Genomic DNA, 13,300 nt, shown 5'->3' with positions numbered 1-13,300 from the left:
CCAACTCCCTGGCACAAAAGATTTTCAGATGGGGGCATGGGGCGGTCTGCGGACTGCGGACAAATGCATATTAATCTGGGGGTCCTTGCCATGGAAATGTTTCAGAACCACTGGTTTAAACAACATTTAATGTGAAACGAGCCCAAATGAGCAACTACACTTTAGAAACAAACCCCAAAAACCGCAATTTATGACCTTAACTTTACAGAAAAACAAGCCCAAAGTCGCTTATATTAAGCAGACATGGCAACGCTGGCAGAGATTCGAGGCAGGAGCAGCGGGTCACAGTGGTGTTGTTGTCAGATCGTTTCTCTGCAGAAAAGAAACACCCCGCCGGCGGCGATCATTATAAATACACCAAACTCTTAGTTCGCTGCACGAATCTCGGCTCGGCGCCGTGTCTATTCATTGTTGAAAATATGAGCAATAGTAAACTTTGTCCGAATAGTTGTCGCTAAGGGCGCCATATTTCTATCTATGCAAGGTGGTTTACTGAAATATGTGGGTGGGGCTACGTTCGTACGTCACTTGAGCGTGCGTGGGCTAGTACTGAGGAGACGCCCACCAGCTACCTTCTCCCTCAAGGCTGGTTAGTGTCAGAGGTCATCAAGGTGCACTGACTGTAACCTACTACTGAAAACCCAATTATTGAAATCCAGTGGTATAAAGTAACTAAGTACATGTACTCAAGCACTGTTCTTAGGTACAATTTTGATGTTTTTTTGATTTTTTTTTACTTTACTGGAGTTTTTTCCAATTTCTAATACTTTTACTTCTACTCCACTACATCTCAAGAGGCAAATATTTTACTTTTACTCCACTACAATTATTTGCAAACTTTAGTTACTTTGTAGACTTTGATTATCATTACAAAACATACATTACCCACTTCGCCCTATATACATTTCGGCCATTTGAAAATAGCCGATCTACAAGCTCACAATGCGTCACGTAGATCTGCTATTTTCAAAAGATTTTCATACATTTGAAAACTTGTGAAATTGGACATTCTGTATAGTGAATGCTTTCTACCTTTGGCACTTTAAGTACATTTTGATACCAATACTTTTGTACTTTTACTCAAGTAAATTTAGAATTTCGGACTATTACTTATATAAGCGCATTTCAACATTGCAGTATTGATACTTTTACTTAAAGGAGGAGTTCATCGAAAATATGACTTATTTTCTATCAATTGCACACCCTATGAAGCCTTGAATCCATGGATTCTTTTTTGTTTTTGTTGCATTCCCAAGCTAATAATTTGATTCCCGTCTCCTACCAACTAATGTATCCGGTAGGAGACACAAAGTAGATTATTTGTGTCTCCTACCGGCTATACACACGGTCATCAAATTATTGTCTTAGGAATGCCACAAAAACAAAAATAAATACATGAAATCAAGGCTTCATGGGGTGTGTAATTGATAGAAAATAAGTCATTTTTTGGGTGAACTCCTCCTTTAAGTAAAAAAAAAAAAAAAAAAAAGTTATTTTTCCACCACTGTTGAAATCCCTACACTGAATAGACTTGGACCATGCTGCATTGATGCCTGTATAATATATATAAAGCCAGTATACAGGTTTTCTTAGGACACTGATTTAATTAATTCAGAAATACTACCATTTAAAAATGTGTAGCACATTGGCATACTGTGTAGACACTATGGCACATTAGGAATTCACTGAATACATTCATGGCTTGGTCTATGTGATTCTCAATGTTTCTCAACCTTTCAAGGACCCCCAGTGTGATATGCACTATTAGGCCATGGTCCCCCCATTTTTTATATATATCTATATATCTATATATATATATATATATATATATTAGGGCTTTCACCAACTAGTCGACTAGTATAACCACTAGTCGACCTTGTTGGTACTAGTCGAATAGTTGAAAAAAAATGTTTCTTTTTTTTCTCATTGTTTTAATGCCATAGTAATGGCCCATTACTATTGTTATTGTTATTATTATTAATTACAGACCCATAATGTTTGGTTCCTGACTATCAATTATTTAGCCGGGGATCCTCTGGAACCCCATTCAAGGAGTCCTGGGGGTCCCCAGACCCCAAGTTGAGAACCAGCACTACTCAAATGAAATGTGTACAGTGCAATGACCAATATTAATTTAATTTATTCAAAATAAATTGTGGAGTTACGTGTGCAAAATAACATGTACTTTATATTACTAACATATTCCACAAGACAAAGACAACAAATTGTAGTAAACCACAGACATTGGTTAAGTTACATTATGTCAACAAACATGACATGATCGTTTTTTATTATTTATTTCACTCAACAGTTCTCCATACAAAATGACAAATTATCAACACTTGTATACTAATTATATATAGGGTATACTTGTAGAAAATATTCACCAACAAACCTAAGGAATAGTTGCTTTGATGGCTTTTAAATGCCACATCATTCTGATACTGTAAATCAAACTATGATAACCAATGTGATTTCATAAAGTAAACTCGGGAGTCAAGCTGCCAATTATACTGTATCAAAACAGAGATGTTAAAATCCAATGTCAGTTGTTGGGCTGGTTCTCAATCTGAGTTATCTTTAGTCTCGCGTAGCCAGACAACTATTCCACAATCTCCGAATGCTATATAGAGTCTGGAACTACAACTCCCGAAATCCGATTGAGGAAACTGGCACTTCCGTTCACAAAAATATATTTTAAAATATCTTTACATTTTCTTTTTTAATTTCCATTTCTGCTAAGCAGCAAGTTAAATATACGGTACTTAAATGATTTTGATTTATAGTCGGATAAATTTGCGCGACTGTAAAGACGAAACGGAAGTGGGGAGGAAGCTTCACATCCGGTTTATATTCTAATCATGATCAGAGCTTCCGAGTCCCAGACTGTATGACCGGAAACATTTGAAAATTGTGGGAGGCAACATTCTGGCCACGCGAGACTAAGTTATCTTGGTTCCTAGACTTGGAATGCAGGACAGGCATAGTATTTTGCCTGACAAGACAGGTAGGTAGGATGGGGTTTCATTTCACTGTCCCCATCTATCCCTCCTGTTCTATCAGCTTCTGTTGTGTCATCATCACAATCTCCTCCATCACCTCTGGTTTTAAAATGTCTTTGACCTATAAAGAGAGCATGTTTACAAATTATTCAGGATTAAAGGATGACTTTGATTAATTAGAATGCTCTAAATCACCACAAAAGCATTTTTGAACAAAAAAAATGCCCATCCTGTGTAGTAATAGTTCATGTTATGTACATCTTACAGAAGAAAGAAACATTTTCAGTCATAAATATTAACATCATAATACTTGATTTTAATATACTATACAGGGAATATATACGTATGTACACCGTATTCTTACAGTATAAGGTATACGGTATATTGTCACACGTATTGTCAAACGTTTTCCACTTTAAATGTAACATTAAGACTCTCAAACCCCCTTTGAAATGTAAATACTTGTAAATGAATACAGCAGAATACTAACTCTCCTGTTGCACTTAGAATTATCTAAAGCTCAGGCTTTGGATGGAATAAATATCTGCACACTGTTTTAGAAAACACTCCGTGTAGCCTACATGAACTCCAGGGATTTAGTTTTATCTTAAGGTGTCCCGTTGCACTACCGCAATCTAAGTATCTTAGCGTAGTTATAGTGTAAATGGCTTCTATGTCAAGACAATTGAACATAACAAACGACTAACAAACGCGCTTTGCGAGATAGATTATATCCATTGGATATTTAGCCAGTGCCTAAATATAAAAACTAATATAATAAATAATAATTGATCATAATCAGTACGCGGGATAAAACATTAGCCTTATCTTTTTATAATTCAACGGAACAGTTAATGGCACCGCTGCTTTTGAAGACGATGGTTCTGGGCTATCGTTGCCAAGTGAGTGAGTTCATGCCTGTATCTCTCCGTTTACTCCTTCGGTTTTCACTGGATTGGATTACTCTTACATAATTTTATGCGACTATACATTACTTTCCGAACAGTCTATGCACTACTTAGAAAAGTTACGCCATAATTAGCCATGGTGCAACAAAATGTAGTAACTCACTTATACTACAAACGTATCTAAATTAGTAGCTACAAAGCCTCTACTACTAGGGACTTTATGCCCTAAATTAGGACTTCAGTTACGTTCAGCTCAAACTTGCAGTACTTGTAATGTTGCCTGTAGTGTATTTACCATCTCTTTTCTGTCTTTAGCTTTCAGAGACAAGAAAACAGAATATTGAAAATGTTTGATATAAGCCTGGAATCTCATGATCTCCTAAATAGAATTAAGTATCTAATCATCTCAACCAGTGTCTTACCTGGTGATGAAGAGAAGACTCATAGCAGTAGAAAACACTGGTGTCATATAGTTGGACTTTGTGTGCAGACAAGGCTAGTAAGCAGTTCCTCAACCGTGAGATCACCTCTCGATCTGACAGAGATACAGGCTGAGAGAACAAGGAGACAAGGTGGGAGACAGCCCTAACAGTCATTATTTAATTTCAAGCTTTTCCCCCCCACACCAGGCCCATATCTCCCCTCCCAACACAACAGTGGTCCCCAGGTTGATTCTTAGTCAGAGTGGTGGTCCCTGGTTCATAATCAGTTGAAAAGCCATGGATTAAACCAGTAGTCCATTATTATTATAGAAATAATCTATATTCTATCTAATCTATGTAAACTATAATTATAGTAGGCTTGTACTCTTACAATTTAATTACTGATGTGCTCTTGTGTGTTTGTTTATATGTATGTATGAATATGTAACTGTGTGTGTGTCTATAATATTGCCACTGTAATATGCCTCTTGCCCTTCCTTATTTTGTTATTACTTTGTTTTTTGTTTTGTTTTTGTGTTTTTGTCTGTAGTGTTTGTCTTTTATTTATTTTATTCCAGTTTGTTTAAATTCATGTTTCAACTTTCTGTGTAAAACTCAAAACGCAAATAAAAAGTTATTACGGAAATTAACATCTTCAGGTCTTTGTACTTGGTAAATATTTCAGCTCCAGTCTCCGACAAATCCTTATTTCACACATTCAATATTGTAAGAAAAGTCTTTACATACACTGTAAAAACAGATGCTTCATGTGTAAAGACACGATGGAATGTCCTGCTTTTTACTAAGTCAGGCTACAGTCACTACTAACTTTGTGTCTGCCTACAGTATGTGGCCGTCTTTTTGCAATTGTTGGCATTGCGCAGCTTTAGGCGTGTTGCGCACACTTTGCGTTCATGCATTCTATGCGCCAGGGCGCCTCAAATAGAGAAAACCCCAAACAAAAGAAAGATTGAGCAACTATGTTCTATTTTTCATCATTTTTCCCCAAGCTGTCAGACGTGAGTCGGGCGTGAGTCTTTTTCTCTCTCGCTCTCAGTCTCTCCTTTACCTCCTACCCAGTCGGCAGCTTGAGCCTACTGCCCGGGGAGACTGAGCAGGACCACCTCGGTGAGATGTCACCTCGACTTGGGACTCGGGTGCAAATAGAACACAGTGTTGACAGGCTAGTTTTGTTTGCAAGCACATACAGCAGATACAAAATGTACAGAGGGACCCCTCCAGTGTTAATTTACCAGTGTTAATTTAACTCTGGTAGTGTAACCAAATGGACCCGTGACAGGCGTGCTGGTTCATTTTGTGCCCTCTCTGGGTTACAAAAACACAAAAATCTGCTTTTTTAAGAGCCACCCGTTATTTACTGTTCAACACAATTCCTGCTATATTGTTTATGAGCAGCAAAATCAGTTCATATGCCTATGTCTCTCTCTCTCCCGCTATCTTGTTGTAATTTTGGTACAACCCACTGTGGCTACGACCTATCAAATCACTCTGGATTAATCCATTGCCTTTCACCAGGGGTGAAATAACATTAAAGCAGCCGCTCGTTCCCATCATGGTGCGCTTTAAATCGCAATGAAAGATGAACGTGGACTTTGGAGGGACAGGTGTCTTTCCTGTACAGACTGACGAATGAGCCTACTACGTCTACAACTAGCGCAAAAAATGCTGTCTCGTTATTTTTGTTTTGGCCAAGCTTGTGCCTCAGCTTCTGGTCCCCCTCACTGCAGACTACTGCCACCTCCTGGTATGGAGAGTTATTTCATGTGATTTCCTCTGACGGCCGACCGTTTGTTATAGTCTGTGCGGTGACCAGAACTTTTGGACACCTGTATTTATCCTTTTGAATTCATTTTCAATAAAGTGCTCAATCAAACAATCAAAAAAAGACATCATCCGACATCGGACCACCAACAGTAGTCTGTTGGAGTACCACCTTTGCGATCTGATCTGTAGATTGATTCCAACGATGTACGTACATTAAGGATATTAAAGGCTTACAGGACATCGCAGATGAGAATTCTGGCATTTCACAATACAGATTTCAGTGAGTCATGAGTCATGTTGTGCTGGGCTCTGTTAAAAGGCCTGACCAGTTCATGCACAGGGGAATTCAGTGAGCTGCCATATTACCCCTAGGGAAGATACAGCAGCTGACTGATGAGCACAAGCTTTTAATACCCCCCTCAGACAGGGTACATGGCAGTGGGTCTATGGTAACAGTGAATATCACCTCCATTTTCATTTTCTATCAAAACAGTGAGTTTGAATGTACTGTAAGTGGTTCATAACGTAAGTGGTCAAATGTCTCACAAGACCCAAAGAAAACAGTTTTGCTTGTCATTTTAATTGACAAACACATTTTGCTCTCACCTCCAGGCTAGTGTAGAAACCCCCAGCCTCCTCATCCTGGTGTGGTGGGGTTGGGTACAGCCACACAAAGCCATTGTTTCCCAGAATGATGGATGCTCCACAAGGAAGGTGGTGGAAATGGGTTTTTTGCCTCTTGATCAGGGAAGGAGAGATCTGCACCAACACTCCTTGACCTAGCTAGTGACACAAACATCAAAAGAGGATACGATTAGATAAAGTAGTTTGTTATTAAAAAAACAACCCTGTGTCAACAGGGCAACGAAGTGTTGTTTATCTAGTGATATTATTTTCAATGTAAATCCTACATTTCCTGTGAATGAAATAAGAGACACAAAATTTAAAAGCTTCTTACCAATCAGAAATTCAATATTTCAGGCTAGATTAAAAACAACACTGATTTAGTAACATTACACACTAGCCATGCACATCCCTTCCTTTTCTTTAGTTTGTCATTTGTACCTGCCATCTGTACTGGTGCTGCCATGATTCTGTCATATTCATGACTGTCATGTTTGAACAGGCATTATATATCATATTTACTTACTTACTTACTTACTTACTTACTAACTAACTACATACATACATAAAAGATAGATAGATATACAGACAGATTAAATGTTTTCTCCCAGTTCCAGACATCAAATAACAAGGAATTACAATCATTATTACACCGTTAAAAATGTGACTAGATTAAACTGAATACCCTATATTGTCATATATGTGAACAGAAATGTGTTCATTGTATTGGTTCACTTGTAATTGATACAAGGTGACAAGATGCTTTGCTATACGGTAACTTACCTTTCCATACTTTAAACTGCGGGTGTGAAGCAATAGGGCTCCATCTGCAAAGACTGACTGTACCTCTGCCTAAAAGAACCAGAAAAATGTCAAATCAAAATTATGTTTAAGACAAAATAGCTCATTACAGTCAGGACTCAGGAAAGATTATTGCAAATTGTAAACATGTGAGTACACTTATGAGATCTCCTTCCTGGAGGTACTCCCTCATGGTCAGTTCGTCTTCTGCTGATCTTCTCCTCTTAAAAAAGAAAAAGAAATTCAGACAATTGATTGCAAAACAAGTTGGCCCTGATGAAGGTCGAACGACCGAAACGTTGATTTAATAAAGAGCATCCTTTTAGCAAGTTCCAGACAGTGTGCGGGACCTTTTTCTTTGATTTGATATCATAGATCCCTTTCTGTACATTTGGACCTCCATGGTTGTCCTACGCACCTTTTACTAACCTTTGAGGTGTGCATCTGCCTTCTTTTAAAACAAGTTCACCAAATTGGTACTATAAACTTTTGATTAAAGATTGTCGAGAATTGAAATCAAAATGTATTTCTTTGGAAAACTCTCACTATACATGCAATGACAATCAACAAAATAGTGACACCAGAGTTAAGGCCTTTGCAGACAGGGTGCCTTTTTTCGCACGATGAAAACGGACAATATTTTTTTAAATAACACATGGTTCTCTATGACCGCATGCACACCGGCTCCAAATTTGCCGTGTGGCGAGTGGCTGTTGCGATGCGTTTTTTTTCTCCAATCGAACCCAGTTCGATTTGTGTGTCTTTTCGCATGCGGTGAAAACTGCTGGTTAAATCGTACCCTGTCTGCAAAGGCCTTTATTGTGGTTAAGGGTGCAGTTAAAGGGGAACACATTGTCAGCAAGGAGAAGTACAGTTACCGTTACAGAGACACAGCCACAACCAACACACCGGACCTAGAGCTATGATGGAAACAGTGTAGCACAGGGAGTACTTCTCCTAATGAATCATAATTTCAGTTTGTAAGAGTTGTGTACATATAACTCACCAGTTCTCCTCCAGGCAGATTAACAGAAGATAGCAGGAGAACTGAGTCCAGTCGGGAGTTGATCTCCACCTTCCAACGTTTCTGCTGCACCTACACATATCACAAGAGGACGCTTAATTATATAACACTTATAATATTTAATCGAAACACAAACTTAAATACAATCTAATATTTGTATGCCGCTGCTGGCAGACAGGCTGCATTATGTTTTTAGGTTGTCCTTCCGTCCCAACCTTGTGAATGCCTTGAGGAAATGTTTTGACATTTAGCACAAACATCCACTTGGACTCAAGAATGAACTCATTAGAAGTGGTCAAGGGTGAGGCCCTCCGGTGGCACAGTGGTTAAGTACCTGCCCACCACCACGGAGTAAGGAGTTCGAATCCACCGCGTTGCATCCGACTTTATCGAGCGTCTACGAACACAATTCCCTCCCCCGTGTTCGGGGAGGGAAGCCGGACCGAGCCGGGAGGGAAACTAGGATGGGGGGGGGGGGGGGGGGGGGCAGGGTGATATTTATCAATGCACGTATTCCTACAGGCTGGGGCCGCACCTGTCAGCGGGGAGTGTTGGGCGGGAGGAGTAGGCCGGAGGGGCTACGTTCTCCCGTTGGGGGCTCCTCACAGGCAGGTGAGCCAGTACGATATAACAGCAGTGACAAAACACAGAATTGTGTGTGGGGGTGAATCAGTTGGCATAATGACTAAATTGGGGACAAAAAGGGGTATTTCTTTTTGATAAAAATAATAAAAGGTTGCTGTGACCTGACAAACACATTCATTAAATTCCTTCAAAGTCTTCACTACATGATCAGTATTCACAGACACGGATGCTTCCCTGGTATAACCATGCACTGAAATAATTCCTTGAATTTAAAAGAAAAATGATCCTACTTCAGTGATTCGGCCAACCACCACATCTCCAACTTCTCCATAGTATCTGCAACACAAAACAGTGAAATGTGGCAAAACAATCATGCTTACATACTTTAATAGCAAATTATCCGTCCACAAGAAAGCCATACTCTGTAAGAATTATACTGTAAGATTTAGGCCTAAACTTTTAGTGCAAGGCATGAAGAATACATGTGTTCTCAGAGTTAAATTAACACATATTAATGTGTCTCCTCTACTCTCTAGTAATAGACACTCACTCACAACCACACTCCCACACAACAACAATACCACAATCTCTATCTATACTATAGCAGTTCCACTTTGGCAGTGATTAGAAAGGTATTACTTACCTTGTCTTAAGAGGTCTGACACAGATCAGTTTGTCTACTCTTTGCACCTCTCCAGCAACAGAGGCAGTCAGATTCTCATCATCCATGTAAGTACCATGACCCCTGGATACAAAGCATACAGTGGTGGAAAAAGTACTCACATGTTTTACTTAAGTTAAAGTATCAATACTGCAATGTAGAAATATACTCTGTTACAAGTAAAATTTCAAAATTGACTTGAATAACAGTACAAAAGGTATTGGCATCAGAATGTACTTAAAAGTACCAAAAGTAGAAAGTACTCATTATGCAGAATGTTCCATTTCACAAGTTTTCCAATGTATAAAATGTATATACAAATCTTTTGAATATAGCAGATCTACAAGCTCACAATCATTGTGAGCTTACAGATCTGCTATTTTCAAATGGCCGAAATGGATATAGGGCTGAAGTGGTTAATCTGTGTTTTGTAATAATAATCCAAATCTACAAAGTAACTAGTAACTAAAGTTTTCAAATAATTGTAGTGGAGTATAAAAGTACAATATTTGCCTCTGAGATGTAGTGGAGTAGAAGTAAAAGTATTGAACATTTGAATATGAAATACTCCAGTAATTGTAAAGTAAAAAAATACCTCAAAATTGTACTAAAGTACAGTATTTGAGTAAATGTACTTTACACCATTGTAAAATACGTCTTGATCCAAGGCAAGACACAACACAACAAAACAAAACAAAACAACAGCTGTCTAGGTCTGTATGTTCTGATCTGAACTCTTTCTTACCTCATAAAACCTGCGTCCGAAGTGATCACATCACCGGGGACCACCAGATCCTTTCGATCTAGAGAGGATTTTGACAGTGAAACTTGTTTCCGAATAACTGGTAATCTCATGTCAGCAGCCATGCTTGGTGCAGTTTAGGTTCACTGTCGGTCTGTGTTGGCGCCTTAAAGTGACGTCATCACAGACTTTTTTAAACTTACATTTCTTGTTTTCATTTTCCCCTTTTTTATTTCAGAATGCATTTTGTAATTATTAATATTGCTATTATTATTATTGTTATTGTTATTATTATTATTATTACATATATTTATAATAATAATATACACTACATCAGGGCATAGAGCTATGCATCAGGGGGAGACCTTTTTCTTTTCATGTTCACATGGCGCCCTCCAGTGGTTGCATTCAAAACTTGCTTGTCTTCTCCAAAGGAATTTTAGCTGAATTGGTAAGATTTACAGGTACATACAGTGAAATTAACACTTAGCAGTGGTATGGTGGTATTGGCAATGGCATCAAAATATACTTAAGGTACCAAAAGTAAAAGTTCACCCCTTGTCACATCTTCAGCAATACATGAGTGTGGAACTCTTCAGGCAACATTGAGGTAAATAAACCTCATCCTCGATTCACAGTTCACATCTAAAAGATGTAGTGTACCTGTGTGTGTGTGTGTGTGTGTGTGTGTGTGTGTGTGTGTGTGTGTGTGTGTGTGTGTGTGTGTGTGTGTGTGTGTGTGTGTGTGTGTGTGTGTGTGTGTGTGTGTGTGTTATACTCATATATATATTATGACCCCTCACCCCCCTTAAATATACTGTGAATAATCAAATAGACACGTTTTCCTTACAGCTGTTATAGCCTGTTACTTATTAAAGTTTCAGTTGTTACTTTTCAGCTTAGTTTTCATGATGTAGGCCTACCCCAATGTGTAGCTCAACTAATTACAAAGTCTTGGAGTTTCTGAGGCAGTCTCTTCTGCCTTTGTGGTCTCTATAGTGTCTCTAGTGCAAGTTCACTGCACACAGGCATATAGGTTCAGGGCTTTTGAACAGTCCACTTGTGTTTCTTGGCCCTTATTCAATGTAGCCGAAGGTTAGCAGCATCTGTATTCTCAACCTCAAGTTGGCAAGTTGTCCCATTCATTATGTATTCTTCATAAAGGTCATGTTGCATCTATACTATAGTGTACTCCTGTGGGTGAAACGAACACTGTCTGTGGTGTTGCATTGAAGAGAGTTTGTCCACCTTTTCTTGCCGTATCATCAAGGCTTGGTCTCCAAAAGCGACAATATTCTGCTCTATGTTACTCATCAGACTGCATGTAATTTGTGTTTTTTACATCATCCTACAATGCTCTCCAGTGGGGCTTGTACTCATCCTCTCCTCACTTGCCCATAACGCTTCTGGTATAGTACTATTCATATGCAAGATATCCTACAACACATAACTAACTATAGCTATGTATGACATACACATACACTTTTCTCACTTCAGTTAGTTCTTCTGATCTGCTGGATCAGTCTTTGATGACTCTTCAACCTACCTCGTGGTCACAGCTTTTGGGGTGACACTAACGGCTATACCTCACATATTTGTCTGAGCTGTTCTTTGCTTAGTGCACTTGTTTGAAATACAGCAGAGTTTGACATATTATTCTTGTGGGGGGGGAGTATTTTATTATTCAGTTTTGGAAGATCTTGCTCATTTTCTGTCTCTTTCCCTCAGCATCTGGCACCATCTTGTGGAAGTAAAGAGGCAACCAATGAGAAAAACATCTTGTACTGTAGATGCTGACTCATGCACTTTGCGCCAAACATTGAATCATTAGACCAGACAGGTGTGGATTATTTATGATTTTACACAATGGAACACCTAATTACTTCAATTAATAATGTAGCCTAAATGTTTGTGCTGTCTCTGCTCTGTGTTTAAGAACAGTGACAACCTTGCCAAGGCCAATACATCTGTCAACACGACTATGCAGTAATTTCTTACCCTGTATCCTGGCGCACATCTAGCAATTATGTGGGTTTTCACATTCACATTAGAATTTGTATCTTTTTAAGTGCCACTTAGGCTTTTCCAACAACAAAAGAATCCAGAATGTTTTTTGAATTAAACTGCATCAGGAAACATGCTCAGAATGAGTACCTGACAAAAAGATAGACAGTCCCCAGGCAACTAGTCCCGAGCCGTGTTCCTATATTTGTTGGACACTGAAGACAATGTCCAAGACAGATTGTAATTCTACATGAAACATCACTGGTATAGTTATAATGCATATTTATTTAACATTTGTTTAAAAACAAATCTTATCATCAATCAATATTCTTTGGTCCAGAGGTTAGACAGAGTGAAGCTACTTTGTCAACATCATTATTTATTTAGACTATAAGAAAGCACAAATGTATTTACATTCACATTTACATTACAATTTTCGAATTAGACAATGCTCAAAAGTTCACATTATGTACAAGAATAAAGTGACAATTTAAGTTTACAGAGTGACATTTTGATATAGCAAAAACCATGTACACAGATGGCCACATTGACCCTCTCTACCTATTGTACAAATAAATCACTTGCTTGATAGTACAATTTGCCTGAGTTTGTGGGAATGTGATGTAAAATAAATGTAATGCAAACAGTAGAAGTAGCTGTGTTGTCTTACATAGTTACATAAGATATTTCCTCACATTTAAAATGTCCTGTAATACGGAGATGTGACACTTGTTTCATATTA

At 38.4% G+C, this 13,300-nt stretch overlaps 1 protein-coding gene across 2 annotated transcripts; it reads right to left on the bottom strand.

Annotated features, from left to right (window-relative positions):
* Positions 1–2,223: 2,223 nt before the first annotated feature.
* On the bottom strand, positions 2,224–10,695 carry exosc2 (exosome component 2). Of its 2 annotated transcripts, XR_014599999.1 has the most exons (10): positions 10,558–10,695; positions 9,795–9,896; positions 9,442–9,487; positions 8,549–8,638; positions 7,700–7,765; positions 7,525–7,593; positions 6,724–6,900; positions 4,333–4,461; positions 2,937–3,123; positions 2,228–2,563 (listed from the first exon to the last, which is right to left on the bottom strand). XR_014599999.1 is itself a non-coding variant. In XM_084046996.1 (9 exons), the coding sequence occupies exons 1-9, from the start codon at positions 10,677–10,679 to the stop codon at positions 3,043–3,045; spliced, it is 882 nt and encodes a 293-aa protein (XP_083903122.1). In that variant the 5' UTR covers positions 10,680–10,695; the 3' UTR covers positions 2,224–3,042. The 2 variants fall into 2 exon arrangements, 1 of the variants encoding a protein (XP_083903122.1); XM_084046996.1 differs by having other exon boundaries at positions 2,224–3,123.
* Positions 10,696–13,300: the final 2,605 nt, after the last annotated feature.

This window comes from Gymnoscopelus microlampas (genome assembly GCF_963454915.1).
Source record: "Gymnoscopelus microlampas genome assembly, chromosome: 21".
Classification (NCBI taxonomy): Eukaryota; Metazoa; Chordata; class Actinopteri; order Myctophiformes; family Myctophidae; genus Gymnoscopelus; species Gymnoscopelus microlampas.
The sequence above is the reverse complement of the archived record's forward strand: the minus strand, read 5'-3'. Positions and strand labels throughout refer to the sequence as shown.

Coding starts and splice junctions, on each gene's coding strand:
- exosc2 (XM_084046996.1), bottom strand. CDS start 10,679: ATGGCTGCTGACATGAGATTACCAGTTATTCGGAAACAAGTTTCACTG. Junction 9,488..9,794: donor GTCAGACCTCTTAAGACAAG/GTAAGTAATACC, acceptor TTTGTGTTGCAG/ATACTATGGAGAAGTTGGAG. Junction 3,124..4,332: donor AGTCTTCTCTTCATCACCAG/GTAAGACACTGG, acceptor CTCTCTTTATAG/GTCAAAGACATTTTAAAACC.